This window comes from Ailuropoda melanoleuca, chromosome 6 (assembly GCF_002007445.2).
Source record: "Ailuropoda melanoleuca isolate Jingjing chromosome 6, ASM200744v2, whole genome shotgun sequence".
Lineage (NCBI taxonomy): Eukaryota > Metazoa > Chordata > Mammalia > Carnivora > Ursidae > Ailuropoda > Ailuropoda melanoleuca.
This window is the reverse complement of record NC_048223.1, coordinates 87,453,447-87,479,639: the sequence shown is the minus strand read 5'-3', so window position 1 is coordinate 87,479,639 and position 26,193 is coordinate 87,453,447. Positions and strand designations below refer to the sequence as shown.

Below are 26,193 nucleotides of genomic sequence, written 5' to 3'. Positions count from 1 at the left end.
TTCACACGTCATTGACAAGGACTTAGTCATGTGCCCACACAAGCAGCAAGAGATATTAGAAAATCAGGACAAGCATGTATCCAGCTACATATTCTTAAAGAAAAAGAAGGGGAGAATGAATATTCTCTAGCCACAGGTATCTCAAGATATTTATAGCTTCTCTTTTCAGCTGGTCCAGGCATTTTTAGTTGTAAAACCTGTTGCCTGTTTTAGCTGATATTTTCATGTGGTTCATTTTAGTATTTTATTTAGTTTTTTATGTTCAGTTAACCAGCATTTAGTACATCATTAGTTTTTGATGTAGTGTTCAATGATTCATTAGTTGCATTTATATTCTAGTATTTTTAATAGTTGAATTGTGTAGGCAGAGTTGTATTTTCATAAAGTGCCACGTATTGAATTTATGTTTTATTATCTGGATATTTTACAGTTTATGCTCAGATTATGTTATTTTAAATTCTGATGTGGCAATGGCCTGCTTCTATAAAATCGTTGCTACCAATTATACTTTTGAAGTTATACTCATAAACAACAGAATGGTAATATGCATTGTTCTTCACGTAGGTAGGAATTAACAGTTTTTTCAGAAAAATAACATCCTATTTCTTTAAAAGGTTTATTTGTGGACTTTAAAGCACCAGAAAAGATTTTCAGCTCTGTCTTGTACCTGTGGATTACATTCTCTGTGTAGTTCTCTGTATTAACTTATTCTGTATTAACCTGTTCTAAATGTCCTGTTCTTGGCAGTACATTCTTGATTTTAGTTTAGAGATGTCTGCGTTTTCCCCTTAAATGTTAATAATTTGAATATTTAACAAATTATGAAAATTTATTTAAGGGTTTTTTTGTCATAGGGTGGGACAATTTGAGATTATATAATTATGCTTAAAAGAAAGTTCTAAAAAGCTAAAAGTTATCCTAATCTTGGTAAAACTTTCTCCCTCAAACGCCCTCTGCTGCTACTACCTGCATCTTTTTAAAAACTCTTTGAGGGGCGCCTGGGTGGCACAGCGGTTAAGCTTCTGCCTTCGGCTCAGGGCGTGATCCCGGCGTTATGGGATCGAGCCCCACGTCAGGCTCCTCTGCTATGAGCCTGCTTCTTCCTCTCCCACTCCCCCTGCTTGTGTTCCCTCTCTCGCTGGCTGTCTCTATCTCTGTCAAATAAATAAATAAAATCTTTAAAAAAAAAATAAATAAAAACTCTTTGAAACATTTTTCTTAAGTCAATAAATTTTTATTTAAGGAATTTTACATGTGATTCCTTCCACTGCTAATCACCATAGTTCCTCCAAAGTTAGAATCATGATCTTCAAAATAGCCCTTTTAAAAAGAACTTTAGTTCAGTCCAGTTGTTACTGTCAGTCCAGAGTTCTTTTGGTTGGACTTCTTTGATCTCTACTTGAATATGGACATACTTCAAGAATTCTCCACCTGTAATCTTTGGTATCCAATTTCTTTAGGGCCGTAGAAGTCAAATTGTACAAGTACACTGATTGCTGTTTTGGCAAATGATCTAAAAGTATAATTCCTTAATTGTTTCTAATACCGACAAGTCTTGTAACTTCCACTCTACTCCATGAGCCTAACAGAAAATGTTACAGGTCTCATTGTCATCACTACAATAAGCTGTGTCTCAATGTAGCCACACTAATGTAGTTTCTTTCAGAACTCATTTAGTTGTAGAGCATGCTGATTGAATTACTGGTAAGAGTGCTATTCTGCTCTCAGAATATCCTTGTGTGGCTAGATGAATTCTAATCAGCTTACTATGTTTATCCTCATTTAGTACATAGTCTTCTTTAAAACTCAGAGAGAAATTTCTTACTGTTAAAAAAATTCAGATGGCTTAAAAGCAGTTTTCCAGTTTTTTTCCCCCCTTTTAGGAGCCAGCTCAGTGAAAGATAGCATAATATTGTCATTTCTTCTTAGCTTTTGGTGAAGGAATTCTTCTTTCCCCCGTTTTATAATTGTGATTCATAAGCCAGTCTGTTAAGCATGGTCTTGGCATTAAAATTGTAAAAACCCAATTTTTATTCATTGTTCTCATAGAAACTGGATTCTCTCTTATGGATAAGTGCTCCATACGTCTGTTACTGGCATGTTTTTTTCCCTTAGCTGTAATAGAGTGTTGTACTTGGGATTTTTCTTGTTTGTCATACCCTGGAGAATTGAATAGAATAATATGCTTAAGATTACTAGAACTGAAATATGCTAAAATAATTCCAAATCTTTAGAATGTTATTGTTAAGGAGCTTTCTTATTTTGTTGTAAATACTCTTCTCGTTAGATTAGATAGATTAGAGCAAACAGAATCCACAAATATTTTAACACCGAGAAAAATGAAGGAATTTGGTTAATGTGGTATGTCTCCTTTTTAAACCAGAATAAAATTAACATGATTAAAGGTAAGCCTAATTGACCTGGTTAAAACTTAGCTGGATTGCTGAATGATAAGGATGATTTTCGTCTTCCATGAAAAGTTGATTACTATATGGTGTATTTGCAGATACTGTACACAGTCACTTTCACTAAGTGATCTTAGGATGTGACACAGTATTTTTGTGTAGTCTCCATACACAGTTCACTTAGGTGCATGTGGAATTTGAAATGCCGTAAAGAGCTCAAGAGTCCGTCATTGTCATCCTTCTTACCACCCCCAAAGTATTTTCAAAACTTTGAAAATAACAGTATTACTAAATTGCTTTGTTCAACAGAGTAAACAAAGTTCATTGAATATGTCCTTTTAACATTAATTATTCAGTTATTCTGTATATTGTTAGGCTTTAAGGGCTTTACGAAAAAGAATTTATTGTGGTAAAAAAACAAAACATGTAATCTCCCTCTTAGGAAACTTCTAAGTGTACAGTACAGTATTGTTAACTGTAAGCATGATGTTGTACAACCAATCTCTAGAACTTTTTCTTTTTGTATGATTTTTTTATATGCATTGAATATCAGCATCCCCCTAATTACCCCTTCCCCCAAACCCTTGGCAACTACCCTGCTTTCTGTTTTAATGAGTTTCTCCTATGAATGGAATCATGCTGTATTAGTCCTGTGACTAGTTTACTTCATTTAGCGTGACATCCTGAAGGTTTATCCATGTTGTAGCATATGATAGTATTTCTTTCTATTTTATGGCAGAATAATAGCCTATTGTATGGATATATCATATTTTCTTTATTCATCTTTTTTTTATGTTTTTTTTAAAAAGATTTATTTGAGAGAGAGCGCAAGTACAAGCTGGGTGTGGAGGTGCAGAGGGAAAAGTAGACTCCGTGTTGAGCAAGGAGCCAGATGAGGGCCTTGATCTCAGGACCCTGAGATCATGACCTGAGCTGAAGTCAGACGTTTAACCCACTGAGCCAGGTGCCCGTTTTTTGTGGGGTTGTGTTTTTGTTTTTGTTTTTAAATAATCTCTGCACCCAGTGTGGGGCTTGAATTTAGAGTCCTGAGATCAAGAGTCACATGCTTTATTAACAGAGCCAGCCAAATGCTTAACCATTCATCTTTTGATACTTAGGTTGTTTCCACGTCTTGCCTATTGTGAATAATGGTGCAGTGAGCATGAGAGTGCAAGTATTTCTTCAGAATCCTGATTTCTTTTCTTTTCTTTTCTTTTCTTTTCTTTTCTTTTCTTTTCTTTTCTTTTCTTTTCTTTTCTTTTCTTTTTTTTTTTTTTGGATAAATACCTAGAAGTAGAACTGCTGGGGTCATAGGATAGTTCTTTTTTGAGGAACCTCTGTACTGTTTTCCGTAGTGGCTGCACCATTTAAATTCCTACCAGCAGTGTAACGTGAGTTCCCATTTTTCTGTATCCTTGCCAACACTTGTTATTTTCTCTTCTTTTTGATAGTGGCCATTCTAATGGGTGTGAAGTGATATCTCATTATGATTTTGACTTATGTTTCACTTTTTAAAAAAAATTTTATTTATTTGATAGAGTACAAGCAGGAGGAGCTGCAGGCAGAGGGAGAAGCAGGCTCCCTGCTGAGCAGAGAGCCCAATGTGGGACTCCATTCCAGGACCCTAGGATCATGACCTGAGCCGCAGATGCTTAACCTAATGAGCCACCCAAGCACCCCATCACTTTTTTTTTCTTTAAGATTTTTTATTTATTCATTAGAGAGAGAGAGATCACAAGCAGGGAGGGAGAGTCAGAGGGAGAGGGAGAAGCAGACTCCCTGCTGAACAGGGCGCTCAACGTGGAGCTGATCCCAGGACTCTGGGATCATGACCTGCACTGAAAAACGCTTAACCTACTGACCCACCCAGGGGCCACTTGACTTACATTTCACTTATGATTAGTGATGTCAGGCATCTTTTCATATATCTGTGGCTCTTTGTGTGTCGTCTTTGGAGAAATTTCTATTCAAGTCCTTTGCCTATTTCTTAATCATTTTTTGTTTTGTTTTGCTATTGAATTGTAGGTTTTCCTTATATACTTTGGATAGTGACCCCTTATTAAATATATGGTTTGCAAATATTTCTCCCATTTGTAGGTTGCCTTTTTACTCTTATTTCCTCTGCTGGGCTGAAAGAAACTTTTTAGTTTGATGTCCTACTTGTCTGTGTATGCATTTATTGCTTGTGCCTTTGGTGTCATGTGCAAGAAGTCATTGCCGAGACTGCTGTTAATGAAACTTTTCTCCCATGTTTTCTTCAAGGAGTTTTACAGTTTCATGTCTTACGTTTAAATCTTTAATTCATTTTGAGTTGATTTTTGTGTATGGTGTAAGATAATGTAAAGATAATTCTTTTCCAGTTTCATTCTTTCGCATGTGAGATCTAGTTTTCCCAGCACGATATGTTGAAGAGACTATCCCCATTGAGTTGTTTTGGCACCCTTGGTGAAGATCATTCGGCCATATATATGTAGATTTATTTCTGGGCTCACTGTTTTGATTACTGTTGCTTTATAATGTGTTTTGAAACCAGGAGGTGTGAGGCCTCTAGTTTGTTTTTGTGAAGATTGTTTTGGCAATTCAATGTCTTTTGTGATTTCATGTGAATTTTAGTTTGGTTTTTCCTTTTTCTGTAAAGAATACCATTGGGATTTGATAGAAATTGCGTTGAACCTATAGATCCCATTGGGTAATATGGCCATTTTAACAGTATTTAGTCTTACAATCCATGAACACAAGATGTCTTTCCATTTATTTGTGTCATCTTTAATTTTTTTCAGCAGTGTTTTGTACCTGTCAGTGTACAATCTTTTGCTTCCTAAGTTTATTCTTGTTTTCTTTTTTGTTTTGTTCTTGATGCTATTGTAAATGGGATTTTTTTCATTTCCTTTTTGGATTGTTCTTTGTTAGTTGTATAGACATGCAATTGATTTTTGTATGTTGATTTTTGTATCATACAACTTTAATGAATATATTTATTCTAATGTTTTTTTTTTTTTTGGTGGGCTCTTTTGAGTTTTCTTTATACACGGTCATGTCATCTGTGAACTGATAAAATTTTACTTCTTTTCCAATTTGGATACCTTTATTTCTTGTTCTTGTCTAATTGCTTTTGTTGGTATGTCTAGTACTATGTTAAATAGAAGTGGTGAGAGTGGCCATCATTGCCTTATTACTGATTTAAAGGAAAAGCTTTTAGTTTTTCACTATTGAGTATGATATTAGTTCTGGGCTTTTAATATATGATATTGTATTTAGGTAATTTCCTTGTTTTCCCAGTTCGTTCAGTATTTTCATTGTGAAAGGGTGTTGAATTTTGTCTAGTGCTTTTTCTCCTACCAGTTGTCATGATGGACAGAATTTTGTCCATTCTGTTAATGTGATGTATCACATTGGTTGATTTTCATATTGAATTATACTTGCATCCCAGTGATAAATCCCACTTGGTCACGGTGTATAATCCTTTCAGTGTGCTATTGAATTCAGTTTTCTAGTATTTTCTTGAGGATTTTTCCATCTAAAGTCATCAGTGATATTATTTTGTTTAAAGACTTTTGAGATGAGTTAGAACAATGTATCCCAGTCTGATTTTTATAATAATAATACTTGTTTACAGCGTGTTTTCATGTCAGTTATTTCATTTGTTTATTGCAGTCGTCTGTTAGATGTGTAGACCACATACGCCAGTTTTCTTATGGAGATGCTAGACTCAGATTACACATCATTACATAACTATTATTGGTAATATTACCCATAATAATTAATACTTGTAGAGCACGTACTCTTTCAGGCACTCTTCTAAGTGTTTTACATATATTCATTTAAACCTCACAACAACCCTTTGTAGTAGGTACTATTATTAACTCCATTTGACAGATGAGTAAAATGTTGAGTAACAAGTAGTAGAGCTCACTGTTTTAATTTTAATACAGACCTTACGGTTTCTAAGTCTACTTTGTTAACTGTTAGGTATATTGCCACTCACAGTTAACTGGAAGGGGGTCTATTTAATTTAGACCCTTAACTTGCTCTGCTGTTTTGTTACCTGTGGAGCCAGATAACCTTACTATCCAAAAAATTATTACTGGACATCAATTTTGTGTGTGTGTGTGTGTGCGCGCGCGTGTGTGTGCGCCCACCCCCCCCATCAATGCTTCTTTATTTTTTTAAATTTATTTTAAGATCAAGACAGAACGAGTGGGGAAGGGGGGAGAGGGAGAAGCAGACTCCCCGTTGAGCAGGGAGCCTTACCTGGGACTCATTCCCAGGACCCTGGGATCATGACCTGAGCCGAAGGCAGATGCTTTACCAACTGAGCCACGCAGGTGCCCTGTATCAATGCTTTTTTTTAATTTATTTTTTTTAAAGATTTTATTTATTTGACAGAGAGAGAGACAGCAAGAGAGGGAACATAAGCAGGGGGAGTGGGAGAGGAAGAAGCAGGCTCCCAGCGGAGCAGGGAGCACCAGGGTCCTCGGATCACGCCCTGAGCTGAAGGCAGACGGTTAATGACTGAGCCACCCAGGCGCCCCTGTATCAATGCTTTTTAGAAAGAAGTAAAGCACTTGAGCTTTGAGGCATCTATTTTTTCCAAATGTCCTTGATCTCCCTGGGCTCATGAGTGTGCTTTGGGTTTTAGAAGTTGCTTAAATCAGATATCTAACAGCTAGCAGGCATATGGATTATATATACCTCATGTTTGAGAGAAAAACAGTAAGGAATAGGGAGCTAGGTTTTAAAATTTATGTTGAGTCTGCTCTGTGTGGTTGTGCCTAAGAGCCCTGATCAAGTGATTGCCTGGGTGTATAAATTGCTTTAGATTACCAATGTCTAATATACCTCATAAAGTGAGGTAATCTAATGCTTTAGATTACCTCACTTTATGCAAACCTGTTATATAAGAATGATGGGTTTATATACATAACACAGGTGAGAGACTTTATGTGCCTACTTTCACAGTAGGATTCCTTTTAGTATTAAGATTTTTCTAACATTTGGGGCGCCTGGGTGGCTCAGTCCTTGAGCATCTGCCTTCGGCTCAGGGCGTGATCCTGGCGTTCTGGGATCGAGTCCCACATCAGGCTCCTGGGAGCCTGCTTCTTCCTCTCCCACTCCCCCGGCTTCTCCTCCCTCTCTCGCTGGCTGTCTCTCTCTCTGTTGAGTGAATAAATAAAATCTTTAAAAGAAAAAAAAAGATTTTCCTAACATTTAATATGCAAATCCATTTAAACTTTATCTTTTAATAAACCAGTTCTTGTGGAGCTTTTTTTGATGTCACAACATGGTTATTTTAAAGATAATATTTGAAGAAAGATAACTTTGATGTTTAATTCCAGTTATGTTAGTTCACTGCAGCTAGTAAGGGAAGATGGTTACTGTTTTGATGTTGACTTTTGGCCTATCTTGAAGTATGTTTCCCCACTTATACTCTTAAACTTTTTGCATGTAGTACTGAAAGTATGAAGTTTATTATATTCTTATAAACAGAAAATCTCTAAGGAGATCAAATGATTTATTTGAAGATTAAAGGACAAAATTTCACATGACTTTTATAAAGGATGGGAAAATGTTCTCAGTCTCAATCTCCTTTTGAAAATGAGGGTTTTTGTGCTTTTCATACAGATTTAATTCTTTGGATTTGATTATAGGGGCTCATGGGTCTTTTCTCGATTCGGAAATTCAGAGTGTTAAAACTGAAAATTATTTTTTTAAGTCACATCTCTCCATACACCTTTTTATTTTTTTAAAAATATTTTTGTTTATTTATTAGAATGAGCAGGGAGGAGAGGGAGAAGCTGAGGGAGAGGGAGAGCTGGGAGCCCAACGTAGGACTCCTTCCCAGGACCCTGGGATCATGACCTGAGCTGAAGGCAGATGCTTAACCAGTTGAGCCACCCAGGCTCCCAAAACTGAAAATTATATTAAATTGATTTGTCAGCACACTGATCTGAACTGAGGTGGAGCAGTTTACATCTTTATCCCACTTCATGTGAATATGAATACATTTTGCTGCAGAAATCATATATGTTATTACATAGTACTGCTTTAGATTCCCATGTTATGTAATATATTGTATATATCCTGTACCTACTTTCTAAAACTTTGAAAACTTCTTAGTCATGGTAGTCATTTGGCCCCAACAGTTTCACTTAGAAATGAATATATATGGACCTTTATTACTTTTCATAAGCTGCCTTATTTCCATTGTTGGAAGAATATGCAGCGCGAATCAGTAGTATGAGGAATAAAGTATATGTTGAATTAACTGTATTGATTACTAAGTACAGATTGGTAATAGTTACCCACAGCACTAATTGTTGATTTTGTGGCACAATACCACGGTGACTCCATAGGCATGGGAGTACAGTGGGAAAACCAGGTATTGTCTATCCTGCTCTGTCTAGGATACATGTTTATGTATTTCAGTTATTCTTTCTGGTTTTTATTTTATTAAAGGAGACACTTTTATAAGGATGCAAAATAAGAAGGAAACAGTTGATCTTTTTCTCATTTCTTTAGTCTCCTACAAAAGCTGTATATAATGCCAGACATTGGAACCATCCAGACTCAGAAGAGCTACCTGGGCCACCAGTAGTAAAACCTCAGAGTGCCACAGTAAGTGAACTGTACTTTTTAATTTCATTTTTGTTTAAGCCATTGGCATCTTTATTCACAATTTGAAAATCTTTGACTTTAACAGTTTATTTTGGTCTTCCTCACTAAAATTGAGAAGCTTCAGTTTAATTCATTGGAAAAGTGAGGATTGTGGACAGGATTATTGAAATTCTGGTGCTACTAGTTTATAGATAAAAGCCTAAAAAATATTGGATCACTTTTTACTCCTGACCCACATCTTATACAGTTACTATATTTAGTGTCTTAAGGGTAAATCATTTCATATTTGAAGTTTGTATTAGCTATTAAGAGCTATATTATAAATTATATCCTACATAGATCTTAGAGTAGCTTTGAGTGGTTAATTTGAAATTAATTTGAGTAATTAATTTCAGGGGAGAACTTTTTCCTGCATTCCAGTAATAGCTTTCAATTCAAAACACATTTGAAAAAGATTCTTATCAAATTATTTTCTTCAGAGTAACTGGGAGGACCATAGATTAATACTTCTCAGTTAATGGTAACACCTCAGTCATCTGGAGCTGTCAAGGAATGAATTGTTTATAACAAAAAAATTAGGGATAGAGATCTTTCTAAAAAATAATAATGTACAGTTACCTGTGTTCTTAAGTTGAATATATTAAATTCCATTTACCAGTATAAGATCATCATTGTGTGTATTAGTAATTATATACTAGGCTTTTATTATAGCTATTTATTTATACCCTAAATTACAGATTCTTTACTTTAAAAGTTCTCTTGTCTATCTGTTGTAATTTTCTTGTCCCGTTCCTAGCTTTTTATCAGTGCTATTTATGTGTGTGATTGTGATTATTTATTCCTTCTAACGGTCTTGGAGACAAATAAAAAAACCACGTGTGAAATGTGAGGTTAAAAAAGACCAGATGGAATTCCTGAGTGGTTCTTTTTGTGAGTCTTACCTAGTAGTGCGTAGAATTTTAAAGTAGCCTTTATGACCTTTTCAGAGGCCTCTCCCCACCTTTTTTTTTTTTAAAGCCAGATTTGCTAGGTAGATGAGCTGTTACTATTTTTATATATTTATTTAGAACAATAATTAATACCTTTATTAATAGGTGAGGCTGTCTTCAAAGGAACCAAATCAAAAAGACGATGGAGTTTTTAAGGCTCCTGCACCACCACCCAAAGTGATAAAAACTGTGACAATACCTACTCAGCCCTACCAAGATATAGTTACTGCACTGAAATGCAGAAAAGAAGACAAAGAAGTAAGCAGCCATATACAGTTTTACTGCACGTGGATAGATTTTTGTATGTAACATTTAGCCTTTTAATGTCTTGAACAGATATCCACGAACTTACCTTTCGTTGTACTACTGACGTTTTTAAAACTTCTCTTTTAGTTGCCATATAATGAACTCTTTTATATACTTCTAAGTGAAGTACAGCTAGCCCGTAGATTTAAATATGCTAGTTCATGGTTACAAAAGAAGTGGACTTATTTTTTCTTGGCAGTTGTATACTGTTGTTCAGCATGTGAAGCACTTCAATGATGTGGTGGAATTTGGTGAAAATCAAGAGTTCACTGATGACATTGAATACCTGTTAAGTGGCTTAAAGAGCACTCAGCCTCTAAACACACGTTGCCTTAGGTGAGATCTTACTTTTATATTTGATAAATGGATGCATGCTCTATCTTACTAAAATTTTCCAGCCGAATAGAGCATTTTGTTACCATGATTTTGTTATCATGAATATAGTTTATACCCAATGGAAATAAAATGTGTTGTTTTTTTTTTTTTAATGTGGTTGATTTCTTATAAGGGACTTGGGAGAGTTGGATGATTGTAGCCTATTAGCATAGTATAGGCTTCAGTTTACAGATGCTTAAAAGATGTTATGCTAACAAATCTTTTAAGTTCTTTTTCAGCCCCAAATTTCAGACAAGTGGTAAATAAGTTTGATTTAAGCATGTTTTGATTTGGATCATCTTTTGCATACTATAATGGATTGAATTATCTTAATTTGATTGAATTATCCAGTCAGTTGGAATATATCCAATCAAATATTATCTGTAGTCTCCATGTATCGGAAGCATTATGAGAGGTAGCTGAGACTTTCTGCTTTTAATCATAGTAGCAGTGTAAGGAATTCACCAAAGACAATCATGTGTTATTTATATTTATACTAATCACTTACTGTGCATCAACAGATTTTTAGTAATTCAGTTTGCCCATGTGTTTTATATTGTGATCCATATGGGCAGTGGGTTGACACCCCTCACCCTTCCCCATTTGCTTGTTTTGATATTGTACAAACAAAAAACTAATGCACTAGCTATTTTCAGTCCCCCCCTAACCTAGTCTATTTTCTCCTAGTGTTATTAGCTTGGCTACTAAATGTGCCATGCCCAGTTTTCGAATGCACCTGAGAGCACACGGAATGGTAGCGATGGTCTTTAAAACCTTGGATGATTCCCAGCACCATCAGGTATTCTTAAATTTCTGGGATTAGGAAGTATTATTTAAAAATTATAGTCTGTTTGGGGGCACCTGGGTGGCTCAGTCGGTTAAGTGCCTGACTCTTGATTTCGGCTCGGGTCATGATCTTAGGGTTGTGGGATCGAGACCCGTGGGGGGGGTTTGCACTCAGCAGGGAGTCTGCTTGAGTTTCTCTACCCAGCCCCCCTTGCTGTTAACGTGCTTCCTCACTGTCTCTCAAATAAATCTTTTTAAAAATTTGTGTATTTGGCTATTGAAAAAAATCTTCATTGGATATTCATATAAATATTTCCTAATTATGGGTTGAGCTTTATTTGCTAAATATATAGAGCTTAATACTAGATGTTTTTGCTTAATACATTATTTAAGGTTATTTTCTCATGATACCTTTTTGTCTTAATATTATTGTCAGTTATACTATTAAAACATCAATTACCACACCTAACATACCATACCGTACTGGATATTTAATTCTGTGAGCATTGATTTCCTCTAATCATGAAATGCTGAAAAAATCTTTTAGGGGCATCTGGGTGCTCAGTTGTTTAAGTAACTGACTCTTCTTATCAGCTCAGTTCTTGATTTCAGGGTTGTGAGTTCAAGCCCTGCGTTGAGCTCCATGCTGGGCATGGAACCTACTTTAAAAAAAAACAAAATGAAACATTTTTTACTCTTTCATATTAATAGCATGAGAAAAATAGTTTGAAATTAAGATTTTTTTAAACATTTTGTTGGATGTTGAATCTAGTTCTAGCCCATTGTGAAAAGAAAGAAATTCTCATTTTCATTATGACTTTGACACTAATCTCTTAAAAATCAAATATCTGTAATAAAAGTCAGGTTTAACATTTTTGAAATTAGAAAAAAAAATCATTACCATTATCAATAGTGGTATTTCCAGATGACTTATATTTTTGTTCAAGGAAATTATGTTCCAAACGTAGATAGGTGACACAGTCTAATACTGAATCTTCTTTTTTTTTTTTTTTTACTTATTTATTTGAGAGAGTACGAGTGGGGTGAGGGGCAGAGGGAGAAGCAGACTTCCCACTGATCAGGAAGCCTGATGTGGGGCTCGATCCCAAGACTCTAGGGTCATGACCTGAGCCAAAGGCAGACGCTGAATCAACTGAGCCACCCAGGCGCCCCTAATACTGAATCTTCTGAAATTGAAAGCAGTGTACTTAACCCTTAGTGAGGATAATTCCATTGCCAGGTTGTATGAGCTACAGAACAATGAGGGGGAGGAGAAGAGACTTAAGAATTAATTTGCTTTGTTATACAGTTATGAGAGGACCAAAGCAATAGTGTGTGCTCTTGGGGGCAGTGGATCTCCCAAGGCCTGTACTGTGACATTCTAATTTCCAAAAACAGTTTGCTTTGTAAGCATTTAATTAGTCACCTGGTCTGAAATTTTTCTACGTTGGGGGATTCAGAGTTTAAATCTTTAGGGGCACCCGGGTAGTACAGTCAGTTAAGCATCCAACTCTTGGTTTTTGCTCTGCACTCAGCACGGAGCCTGCTTGAGATTCTTTCTCTCTCTCCCCTCCTGCTCGTTCTCTCTCTCTTTCTCTAATAAATAAATCTTTAAAAAAAAAATCTTTATTTATATTTCTGTGCATTGAAATAAGTGTAAGTAGAAAATACTCCAAATGTTGGAATATCCCAACATAGACCATTTTGTTACATAATGTTTACCTAAAATACATCCCTCAGGACCCTGGATTTTATAAGCAGAGTATGCTAACTGTCTTACCTAAATGATTTTTAAAAAAGATTTTATTTATTTCTTAGAGAGATCATGAGCAGGGGTGGGGAAGGGTAGAGGGAGAAGCAGACTTCCCACTGAGCAGGGAGCCTGATGTGGGACTCCATCGCAGGACCCTGGTGTCATTACCTGAGCTGAAGGCAGATGCTTAACCAATTGAGCCACCCAGGCGCCCCTATCTAAATGATTTTGCAAGCACATTATATTAATGGTTCTTAAAAATTGATTCAATCAGATCTGATTGATTTATTTTAAAGAAATGAATCTGAATATGTTTGAGCATCCCAGCTTTATATTTTTGACACAAACTCAGCTGTGTTTATTTTATAGAAAAAAATAGCTGTGTCTGATGCAGATTTTAAGACACATTTACATTATTGATTTAAAATTGAAATTCAGGGGCGCCTGGGTGGCTCAGTTAAGCGTCTCCCTTCGGCTCAGGGCGTGATCGCGGTGTCCCGGGATCGAGCCCCTCATTGGGCTCCCTGCTTCGCTGGGAGCCTAGTACTTTCTCTCCCACTCCCCTTACTTGTGTTCCCTCTCTCGCTGGCTGTCTCTCTCTGTCAAATAAATAAAATCTTTAAAAGAAATAAAATTGAAATTCACCTTTATCAACTATATCCTAAAGAATAAAATGAAGTATAGTGTAAAATACTATTTTATATATATGTGTGTGTATATGCATAGCTGGAAAAAATGTTCTTTAAACTCCTAGCACAGAGTGTTTAAAGAAATATGTAATTCCACTCACATTCTTCTAGTCTGGGAGCATTGTTATGGGGAACCTCTCTAAAAGAAAATTTTAAGTAACGGAGCTTTATTTAATGCATATTTTCCTAGAGTATTCGAAAGGGGGCAATTTTCACTGAATATAAAACATTTTCAAGGCTTCGAACATGTGAACAAATGTCAAAACAGTCTTATTAACTGAAATTGTCACCAATTGCTCACATTTTTATTTTTGTCTTTTGAAGAATCTGTCCCTTTGTACAGCTGCCCTCATGTACATACTGAGTAGAGATCGTTTGAACATGGATCTTGATAGAGCTAGCCTAGATCTAATGATTCGACTTCTAGAACTGGAACAAGATGCTTCTTCAGCTAAGCTACTGAATGAAAAAGACATGAACAAAATCAAAGAAAAAATTCGAAGGCTCTGTGAAACTGTACACAACAAGCATCTTGATCTAGAAAATATAACGGTGGGTTCCTTCCTTCCACTCTAAAATGAAGACTACTTTCAGAAAGTTTTACCTTAGTCACAACAGGTGTGTGGCTTTGGAGAAATCATTTAACCTCTTGGTCAACAATTCTAAGGTTCAGCTCTGAGCATAATTCTATTCCCTGCCTGAAATTCCTAGACTAGTCCATCTGTATTTAGATTTTTTGCCAGTAAATTTTCTATTGCATTTTGTCTATCCTTTGTGCGTGTGTGTGTGTGTGTGTGTGTGTGTGTGTGTGTGTGTATTAACTATATTTAGCTGTTAGGAATTTGAATTCTCATTCTTTGTCAGTTTCAGGAATTCAGGATTTGCAAGGGCCATTTAAATGAGTATTCACTTACTCCAGAGTATCTCAAGGTGTGTGATTAACTCTTTAAGGGCCCAGGACTCAGAAGGAAATTTTCTAGGCACCTGCCTTCCGTGGAGCAATGGCCATCATAATATTGGGGTCATGGCCAGTAGTAACTCTTAGGCTCAGCACAACTGCTGAAGTAGATGACTGTGTTGCTTCTGGTTGATTCCAGTTTTTCTTTTCTCTGGCTTTCCTACTTAGAGAATCAGTAATATCCCCACAGGTTACTAGGCCAGTAGAAGATAATTGTCCTTGTCATTTTGAAAAAACACGATTATTTGTTTATATATAACCTGACTTTCAGATATTTCCAATATCAAAACTGTATAAACATTGTTTTTTCTACTGCCTACTAAACTGAAGACTGCAGTATTTACCTCAAAAATTACAGAATGCTTTATGCTGGCCAGCTATGACTTAGGGGTATTGCTCTGTTTAAGGTAGAATAGGATATTTGTGTAAAGTGGGGCTTGAGGGGAAAGCATGTTAACATTGAATGGCAAGATACAGAATTGAATGTATTCAGTAAAGTTGGAAAAATAGCTGCTATTCTCAGGTGGTGGATAAAGATCCCTGTACCTCGCCAGACGATTTGTATATTTTATTTAAAATATATTTGTAATTTTTATTTTAACACTTGCAGAATATACAGATTTTTTAATCTTATGAAAGAATAAATTTGAGGTAATTTTTATTTGCTGCATCATTGAATAAATGTACCTTTTTTGCAGGTGTTTTCCATGTTCAACATTTATAGATTCTTTCCAGGCATTTACTATTAAATAACATGATATACTTGTTCATTGAATTTTCTTCAGGGTATGTTAAATTTATTAGGATGGCAAATAGCAGTATAATAACTTTCTTGTATTGTGTTAAGTAATTTACTTACATGATTAAAACCAGAACACAGTTGCTAATCTTAGGATGCCTCTTTTTCCTCCCCATTTCAGCTAGTCTTGAATATTGTATTTGTTATAAATCTTACGATAGACATTGTTTTGTTTTCAGTGATTGTCCCTCCATACATGAGTTTTAGTTTTTTATTAGTTACTTCTTCCTTGAAGTATATTGCTATTCCTGATGTGTCATGAGAAGATAATTTAAAATATTACAGTGTTTTCATATGTAATTCATGTAACTGAGAGCTAACAATTGCTCATTGATACTCTGATTAGTGATTTGACTGTGCTGTAACTCTTTGAGGACTATTCCAGTTTTCATATAAAATGTTTGAATTGTAGGCTATTTTTAGTTGCTAGCTTATTAGTAAGCTTTATGAATATAGCCTAAAACATCAGACAGTCTTTTTTATGCTGATAAAAGACAAACTAAAGTTCCTTTTTAGCATACAAACTTAGATTTTTTTGCTATATTAGCATCAGTTTACTATCTCCTTTCTTCTTTAACAAAGAAAGCCTCATAAGGCTTCATCTTTATTACTACTGTGAGTCTTGAGCTAATATACCTGAAATGATCTTATTGAATTACTTTTTCAGGGACTTAAAGTAAGAATTGGGCAAAATGGAATCTTTCTGTAGTGATGATTTCTAGTTCTTTGTCACTTTGGACATCAACCTTTTTTTTTTTTTTTTTTAAGGAATAGACTAAAATAGTCTAGATCTCTTCTAAATCTGTAATACTAAGATTTTTGCTGGTAAGCGCTGTTTTTTCCACTCCTCAGTTTCTAATCTATCTTCAGTTCTAAATAGGCCAGGAGGACTTAATGTAAACTTGTATCTTTGAAAGAAAAGCAGCTTTGGAAAGAAAACCAGGTCTTACCAGCTTTGCTAATTTTGTTATGCTGTTGTTCCTTATTGCAACAGGAACCAGATTGTTCTTTGTTAGTAAGTTTTTTAAAAGGAACCGTAGTAAGAAATAACAGTGATAATTAAAAGCAAATCAAGAGAAAAAAAAAAACTCTGGTTCAGTTGTAACTATGACCTTTACTGCTCTGTGCTTCCTCTAGTGGAGGTCCTCAATCATTACTACGTATAATTCTGTCATGGTAGCCACATGATGTATATCCAAGTTGCCAACCCTGCATATAAAGTTTAAGACTGGTGAATCTGAAACCCTAAAAGTAACAGGGTTTTTATTCAGAATAAATAAGAAAATATACAGAATAATAAGGAAAAAACCAAGGAACTTTGCAAGGAAAATAAAGAATAAGTGACAGGGGACTTTTAGAGAAATGCAGTTACCTTATAAATCTGAAAAAATGTACAAGTTTACTATAGTTAGAAAAATTCAGACCAAAGCAGTAAGATAACTTTTTTTTTTACCCTTTGGCAAAAATGTAAAGTGATAACTAGTGCTTTTAAGGATTCAGGGCCACTGACATACCCACACTTTGCTCCTCGAGTTAAGTGTTACAGCCTTTGTGGTGAATTAATCCAGTATAGTGATTTATAGTTTATATATATGCACTTTGATTCAACAGTCCTATCCTTGTGCCTGTATACCAAAGAAATAACAGTACCACCGTTTATTTTATTGAATTGAAATGATATACTACTTTTAATAAGGGATTTTCTCTGTGAAAATAAGCCAGTAATTAAAAATGTTTCTTCAACTTAGACTATTCTGATAAAAATTAGTTCATTTTTACTTATAAAAGCACTTACTGTATTATAAAGAACAATGTGGGCTGGTAGCATGCAGTGAATCTTTCTAAAAAAGTCTCTAGAAGTGTTCCCTCAGAATTATTGCTAAGAGTCAATATTCACTAATGATGCCTCTCATTTTTAGACTGGGCATTTAGCTATGGAGACCTTGCTGTCCCTTACTTCTAAACGAGCAGGAGACTGGTTTAAAGAAGAACTCCGGCTTTTGGGTGGTCTGGATCATATTGTAGATAAAGGTATGACATAAACATGTATAATATTTTTATGTGTTATTTTTAACCTGAAGAAAATATTTTATGTACATCTTGAAGAAATTATTGCATCAATTTAAAAAGATCTATTTTTTTAGGAGCATCTTGAAAATCTTGAACTTTTAAAGGAAAGGCCATTTGCCCTTTGATATTGGAATTATGAAAATAATTACCATAAGAGGCTCATACATTTCTACATTGCAGAGTTTTATAAAACTTAGAGTAAATAATGTTCACAGAGCTTCCAGCATACTCATGTGTGTACAAATGGCTTTTAATGTTAGTTCAGGGGATAAATACTGAGGTGATGAGACCCGCTAATTTTATATCCATTTTGTTTCTCCTAGTGAAAGAATGTGTGGATCATTTAAGTAGAGATGAAGATGAAGAGAAACTGGTAGCCTCATTGTGGGGAGCAGAGAGATGTTTACGAGTTTTAGAAAGTGTAAGTATAAGTATGGACAGCTATGTTGGGAAAGTTATTTAATTATGGCTGTGTGTGGGAGACTGTCAGATATTTTATATTAAATATCCCCAGAGTTTACTTTTGTTAATCCAAACTGAAATTGTTATGCATTCTTTGAGCAGCCAATGTTAATGAACAAGTTAAATAACCAGTTTAGTTTAAGAATATGCATATTGTCACTCTTTGGGAAACCTGCATGTCAAGTTTGTTTTTATTTCAGAATGTTACTGTTCTTTCCTTAACGTGGAATTCCTAAATATATTAACTTGTTTGTGGAAAATGATAGTTAAGAGCTGTCAGATTTTTGTTTTTTAATTAATAAGGATTTCCTCGATTTAGCTATTTGGGTCACATGGTTTGTAATCGCAGATTATAATAATATTTGGCTTAGAAGAATGATACTCTTGAACTGTGTATGCCCTAAGTATGTTTGTTCTTTGGCTTTTATGAATGATTTAACCTAGTTCAGTGTAGGTTACAGTTTATGCGGCCAGTGTGTTTCAGAAGGTGGTATTGACCAGATTGGATTAGTGAAGTACTTTCTGAAACCTCTTTGGGAAAACAATCTAGTGTGAATTAAAAGTTCCTGAAATAGACAAAATTAAAATTGTTCTTTCTAGCTTTTAGAGTGCTTCAGGTGCGTTAAACAGATAGCATTTTTTTATTCTAAATGAATCTACTTAGGACTTTATTAGTGTGTAAGTAAGAGACTGCTCTTTTCTGACATTCAGAGTAGGTAATTCCTAACAGTGAATGTGTAGTGCAAAATATGTTACTTATGAGCAAGCAATTATAACTGTTTTAATTTTGTAATGAAGGAACAGCTCTAGAATTTTAAATCTGGAACATGTTGGTTATTCCCTTAGATGACAAGAGCCAATTCTTCCATATCTTTATCTTTAACAGTATAAGGGATATATGTTGTATGTGAATGAATGAAAGCTATGGATTGCCACAATTATTTTACATTTTTCCCTTTTAGGTAACAGTGCATAATCCAGAGAATCAAAGCTACTTGATAGCTTATAAAGATTCACAACTCATTGTTTCTTCAGCTAAGTAAGTTTTCTTAAATATCATGCTATTTATTGGGGCGCCGGGGTGGCGCAGTTAAGCATTCAACTCTTGGTTTTGGCTTAGGGTCATGAGATAAAGCCCCATTGTTGGGCTCCCCACTCAGCAGGTAGTCTACTTGAGATTTTCTCTCTCTCTTCCTCTGCCCCTCCTGCTGTGTGCTTTCTCTCTTGCTCTCTTTCTAAAATAAATGAACCTTTAAAAAAAATACACGCTATTTATTTAAAGAATTTGAGTTGACTGTAAAGGAAATACGATTGCATCTTCTTCCTTCATAAAATACTTCTGTCAAGGCCTATGAACCAGAAGTAGTACAGTATAGTACAAAAGTTTTAGGAGTACACATTCTGGAGCAGAATGACTAAATGTGGATCCCAGCTTCATGACTTCAGCCCTGTCACCTTGGGCTAGTCATTCACTTGCTACAAGTTCTTCAGAAGGGGGGTAATAATTGCATTTACCTACCTGAGGTTGTTTTCAAAATAAAAAGAGAGAGAGAGAGAGAGAGAGAGAGAGTGTGTGTGTGTGTGTGTGTATACACACACACATATATATACACATATACTAGTATGTGTTAAATTATATACATTTTCAAAAATATCTTTGTTAAATATTACGTGTATATGTAAAATACATATTTTAAAATATTTTAAATGATGTTTATGTCTCATATATATTGTGTATAATATGTTAAAGTGTTAATGTATATGTAAAGACCTAAACAATTCTTAGCATGTGGTAAAAACTAAGTATTACTCCTTATTTTTATTGTAAATGACCCTTTCTAACCCTCTTCTGTCCTTCATACCTATTTTTCCAGATCTCTATGCAGCTCCCATTTCACTCTCTCTGCCCAACTTGCATAACATCAGGCTAATGTTGTTCTAGTTGTTTGTTACCAAAGTTTTATCCTCCCTTACCAAAGAGTATTCTTGCAACTTAAATCTATTTACTTCTTTAAAAATGTCTCTTATATACTTCATGACCCCTGACAAGTATCTTCCAAAAGGAGGTATTTAATATGACAGTTTTCATGTCTTTCATCGTGAATAGGAATTTTCCGTCAGACTTTTTAGAAGTGGCAGTAGAGGTCAGAATTGGATGTTTGTGAAATATCACTCCTCTGGCTTTTTGAACTTTTCAGTGGGACTCTGATAAATGCAGAGATAGCATATGAAAGATTAAAATGATACACCCCTGCTGTTCTCCCCTCATTTACCAACCCAAACCGTGATTTAGCTCAGTACTGCTGAAGGCAGTTAACAGTAACAGCATGATACTTCTGGCTAACATCTTCAAACATTTAAACAATAAATTATTTTAGATTAGACATGAGGAACACCTTCCTACCCATATGGTATATTTTAAGGAGAGGCTAGAGAGGGATTAGATATAGTGCTTTAAGGGTTTTGTATGGTGCATAAAGTACATGAGGAATCAACTGTCAGAGTCAGTTTACTTCGTCTCTCATAGACTTTTTTAAATTAATGGACCTGGTGATTTAAAGAGAGGCTTCAGAAATACTAGACTCACGTAAGGATTACGTTTCCTTGTTATTTTGGATAGCATCTTGAGAATCCTTGGGACGCAGCTGATACCCTTATAGGGCTGCCAGGAGACATGTCAGTTAAATGACCTCATGTTAAAAAATATGATTTGCTCTGATGTTTATGAAGTATTTAATACCATCTATACAAGGTTATTTATTTTGCATTATTAACAAATACTCTTCTGTACCTGCTAAGAGCTTGCATCCTAAATGAAAAACATCTGAATGAAATTCAGAAATGTTCAGTGTTAGCTCTTATAGGTTTTACCTTGTTTGGGGAGGGCTTGTGGTAGGTCTGTTGTGTTGGAGAGATTGGTAAAATGGGGACAGCTTTAAGTAGTACAGATGTAAACTGCTGCATTGAGTTTATAATTTTAACTTTGCTTAGAAAAATTTAAATCGAGTTTTCTCAAAATAAAATTTAGCACTTAGTGTGGTATTAGACATGCTTGGTATATGATTAAATAGTTAATACATTATAACTTCTGGAGTAGAAAGAAATTAGTTTGGCAGCATTTATGACATTTAAAATACAAGTAAGTAGAAATTCTTAGCGTAACTTATTTTGTTTAGCATAATAGTCTACGTTTTGTTTTCTCTTAAGAGCGTTACAACATTGTGAAGGATTGATTCAGCAGTATAACCGTGCTGAGAACAGTATATGCTTACCTGACAGTAAGCCTCTGCCTCACCAGAATGTAACCAACCATGTGGGCAAAGCAGTAGAAGACTGCATGAGGGCCATCATTGGGGTGTTGCTCAATTTAACTAATGATAATGGTAAGTAGTATTTTTTTATATGTATTCTCACTGAAAGCTTGTATATTACATGTAAAAACAAGTTATTCCCCTTGTTTCTGAATGTAGTGATTTTTTTAATTGCCATCATGTAATTCACTTACGTATAGATATAACTACTTTTAGGCGTAGTATTTTTAGGACCAGCCTCATAGCTTGGTTTGGAAATAATACAGTCAAAAATAATATTTCAATAAATAGCTGTACGTTTCTAACTTTTAATGTCAGTGTTAATGAATATTGGTTATTAGTGTCATATAGAGGAATCAGTCAATTTTCACGTTGTTAACACTCCTTATTTCAGAGTGGGGCAGCACCAAAACAGGAGAACAGGATGGCTTGATTGGCACAGCAATGAACTGTGTGCTTCAGGTTCCAAAGTACCTACCTCAGGAGCAGAGATTTGATATTCGAGTGCTGGTGAGTTGGGGTGACTGTTTCAGAAACGAGTATTTGATCTATTGAGATGATAAAAACTTCATCTTAATTTTGGGTTTGAGAACCAACTGTTTGATATATTGTGTATTTCACTGGATTCCTTGTGAACATACCTTATTATACAAAAGAGAGCTCTTAAGGGTTCTGTGCGAAAAATTAAAAGTATAAGAACTAAAAGCAATTTTTAAAAAGCAGTGAAATCATTGGGAAGCCCATTATCTTACATACTGGTTTTTAACCATTTAGTGGGTGGTAGAACACTGATTAGGGTTCTAGCTGCCTACAAAAGTTATGTATATTGTGTTGATGTGCTTTTAATTCTCACCTGTGGTAATATGCATGTTTTCATTTTTGTAGGGCTTAGGTCTACTGATAAATCTAGTGGAGTATAGTGCTCGGAATCGGCACTGTCTTGTCAACATGGAAACATCATGTTCTTTTGATTCTTCCCTCTGTAGTGGAGAAGGAGATGATAGTTTAAGGATAGCTGGACAGATTCATGCTGTTCAGGCTTTAGTGCAGGTAAGGAACAACTTCAAAACAAGCGAACACCTTCAGTGTGTTGCATTGTCCAACTTCTTCATCAGTTGCACCCCCCCCACCCTCCTCTCTGTGTATGTATGTGTCTTCTGTCTGTCTGTCTTTCTCACCCTTACTAGTTTACTGAGAGGTGCACTGGGTTAGAATTTATACCCTTCCTTACTTTACTCCACTGACAGTTTACTCCTTAGGCATTATTAGTGAAAAGCAGAAACAAGGCATATTTGTTGATGAATCAGAAAATTATTTATTTTTTTTTAAAAAGGGACACTATAAATATCCTTTATTCTAGCTCATTAACTTTTACAGATAGTTGATTAACAACTATGTCTTTGTCTTTTTTTTTTTTTTTAAGATTTTATTTATTTATTTGACAGAGACAGCCAGCAAGAGAGGGAACACAAGCAGGGGGAGTGGGAGAGGAAGAAGCAGGCTCCTAGCAGAGAAGCCTGATGTGGGGCTCGATCCCAGAACGCTGGGATCACGCCCTGAGCTGAAGGCAGACGCTTATTGACTGCGCCACCCAGGCGCCCCTGAATCAGAAAATTATTAATAACAAATTAGGAATCACATCCCAGCCCCAATCCCATCCAGTTCAAGTCCTTCAAGCATTTACTTCTGGTCTGATCTGTGTCTAGTACTTTGTGTTCCTAAATATTGGGCCATACCTTTCCCCTTTTTGGGGGTGAGGGAATACTTTTCATAGTATGTCTGTGGAGTAATTTCCTGGCTTAAGAATTGTGCCAGGGAGTGCCTGGGTGGCTCAGTCAGTTAATCATCTGCCTTTGGCTCAGGTCACAATCCTGGAGTCCTGGGATTAACTCCAGCATTGGGCTCCCTGCTCAGTGGGGAGCCTGCTTCTCCCTCTCCCTCCCCGCCACCACCTCATGCTATCTCTCAAATACATGAATAAAATCTTAAAAAAAAAAAAAAAGAATTGTATCAGAATATGTATACTTAAAATTTGAGGTCTCAGATGTTACAAGAAACTGATAAATTATTGGGCACTAACAAAAAAAATTAAAAAATAAAAATTGAGGGACGCCTGGGTGGTTCAGTTGGTCGAGCGTCTGCCTTCAGCTAAGATCATGACTCCAGGGTCCGGGGATCCAGTCCCACATTGGGCTCCTTGCTCAGCAGGAGCCTGCTTCTCCCTCTGCCTGCCATACCCGCTGCTTGTGCACTCTCTCTCTGACAAATAGATAAAATAAAAATCTTTGAAAGAATTTGATATCTCTGTGGGGTGCCTGGCTGGCTCAGTTGGAGGAGCGTGTGGCTCTTGATCTCAGAGTTAGGACCTCAAGCCCCGCATTGAGTGTAGAGATTAAATAAATAAACTTTTAAAAAATGAAGTAAAAATATCCCTAATTCACCTGATCCCAGCTACTAAACATAGTCCCTCTCCTCAGTTTACACTTTTCCCAAAAAACTGCATGTCAATTTTTGTTTCTTGACAGTGGTGGCCATTGCAGTTTTTAACTTTTTTCCCCCAATTTAATAGGTTCCTAACTACCTTTGTTATTTCTTTCCTTAAATGACAATTTGTACATGTTCAGAATTGGTAATGAATTGTCCATTTCATTGTTTTTGAGACCTTTGCTACCCTGTTAATCCTTTTGGCCTTTTTGAAACTAGTGATACTTGAAAGAAGGTAGTCCACAACAACTTGATCTTTTCCTGAGTTATAACTAGGACCCCATCATTCTCTTCTCAAATATTTTGATCTCAGGAGTTCTTTTACACTCTTAAAAATTATTGGGGACTCCAGAGAATTTTTGTTTATGTATGTTCGATCTATTGAATTTACTGACTCTGAAATCAAAACTGTGAAAATTATAAAACAAAGACACTTCTTCCATTAGCCGTCAGAGCAATAACATAACCACAGGTAGCTCTTGGAAAACACCGTGCACTCATGAGAGAATGAAAGAAGAAGTCAGTATTATTATGAATATGATTTTGACCTCACAGATTCTCCAGAGGGGTCTTGGGGTCCCCTGATTTTTAAGAAATTTTAATACGACTTTTATATAAAGCTCAAATTTTATTTTCCTAAGGGTATTAAAGTTTATATACCACTCTTCTCCATACTCAACAAATTTTTGAGATCTATTTGGCATTTGATTTTCAGGTAGTTGTTTTTAGTATCTTGGAGTTCTTCCCAAATCATATTAGTAAATGCTTTCCATACATTCAGCTCTGTACCAACACAAGGAAAATAAAGTACATGAAAGCAAGGAATTCAGTGGTTCCTTTGTGATTTAGTTCTAACGGTGTACTTCCATTGTTAATAATATTAGTTGAGGTTCAGTTCTGAGTCCTCTTGAGACCTTTTGCTTATTTTTCCTAGTTCTTGTTTATCTCTATTTTTTTTTTAAAAGATTTTATTTATTTATTTGACAGAGATAGAGACAGCCAGCGAGAGAGGGAACACAAGCAGGGGGAGTGGGAGAGGAAGAAGCAGGCTCATAGCAGAGGAGCCCGATGTGGGGCTCGATCCCATAACGCCGGGACCACGCCCTGAGCCGAAGGCAGACGCTTAACCGCTGTGCCACCCAGGCGCCCCTATCTCTATTTTTTTAATATCTGTCTATCAGAGTGAGTGAGCAAGCCGGCAGGGTGGGTGGCGGGAGGGGCAGAGAGAGAGAGAATTTTTTTTTTTTTAAGATTTTATTTACTTGTCAAAGAGAGCGCGCGCGCACACGCATGGGAAGCAGCAGGCAAAGGGAGAAGCAGGCTCCCTGCTGAGCAAAGAGCTCTATGTGGGATTTGATCCCAGGACCTTGGGATCATGACCCGAGCTGAAGGCAGATGCTTAACCAACTGAGCCACCTAGGCATCCCAGAGAGAGAGAGTCTTAAGCAGGCTCCACACCCAGTGCAGAGCCTGACACAGGGCTCGATTTCATTACCCTGAGCTGAAATCAAGAGTCAGACACTTAACCGACTGTTTCTCTCTTTAAATTCTTCTTAAAGAGGCCGTGTTGCTTTTCCCCAATATCACATAGTTTTATTTGGTGTCCTTTGTTAATTTATTCAGTCTGTTCAGGCTTTAAAAAATTTTTTTTGCATCAAGTTTGTGTATTTTGCTTGAAATAGCCTGTCATTATCCAATTGAAGGGCGAGTGTTGGGATTTGCATTCCTACAAACAGAATGCCTGTATCATTAGTTGATATATTTAGTTTACTTGATTGAATCCCAGCAGCATTTATACTTTCCTTTTTGCCTTCAGTTGGATGTAGAGTAAAAGCTTTTGTTGTTAACTTACCTCTTTTTACCAGACAGCATGCTTCTTAGGGTTAGTGAATTTAAAAGCAAACATACCGTATATTTGGGTACATACATGTTGCTTGGTGTTCTTTTAATGATTCAAAATTATTCAAAAATAATTTTTATCAGCTATTCCTTGAGCGAGAACGAGCAGCCCAGTTGGCAGAAAGTAAAACAGATGAATTGATCAAAGATGCTCCCACCACTCAGCATGATAAGAGTGGAGAGTGGCAAGAGACAAGTGGAGAAATACAGTGGGTATCAACTGAAAAGGCCGATGGTACAGAAGAGAAACATAAGAAGGAGGAGGATGATGAAGAACTTGACCTCAATAAAG

At 35.9% G+C, this 26,193-nt stretch overlaps 1 protein-coding gene across 2 annotated transcripts in view; it reads left to right on the top strand.

Moving 5' to 3' along the window:
* WAPL (WAPL cohesin release factor) overlaps window positions 1-26,193 on the top strand; it is a 76,790-nt gene that overhangs the window by 41,827 nt on the left and 8,770 nt on the right. For both annotated transcript variants that reach the window (XM_011219944.3, XM_011219943.3), the window contains exons 5-16: window positions 8,925-9,020; window positions 10,115-10,267; window positions 10,515-10,651; window positions 11,378-11,489; window positions 14,243-14,470; window positions 17,595-17,706; window positions 18,069-18,166; window positions 19,170-19,246; window positions 21,415-21,590; window positions 21,913-22,028; window positions 22,404-22,568; window positions 25,986-26,193. In XM_011219944.3, the coding sequence (XP_011218246.1) occupies window positions 8,925-9,020; window positions 10,115-10,267; window positions 10,515-10,651; window positions 11,378-11,489; window positions 14,243-14,470; window positions 17,595-17,706; window positions 18,069-18,166; window positions 19,170-19,246; window positions 21,415-21,590; window positions 21,913-22,028; window positions 22,404-22,568; window positions 25,986-26,193 (1,678 nt within the window). The remainder of the gene's footprint in view (window positions 1-8,924; window positions 9,021-10,114; window positions 10,268-10,514; window positions 10,652-11,377; window positions 11,490-14,242; window positions 14,471-17,594; window positions 17,707-18,068; window positions 18,167-19,169; window positions 19,247-21,414; window positions 21,591-21,912; window positions 22,029-22,403; window positions 22,569-25,985) is intronic.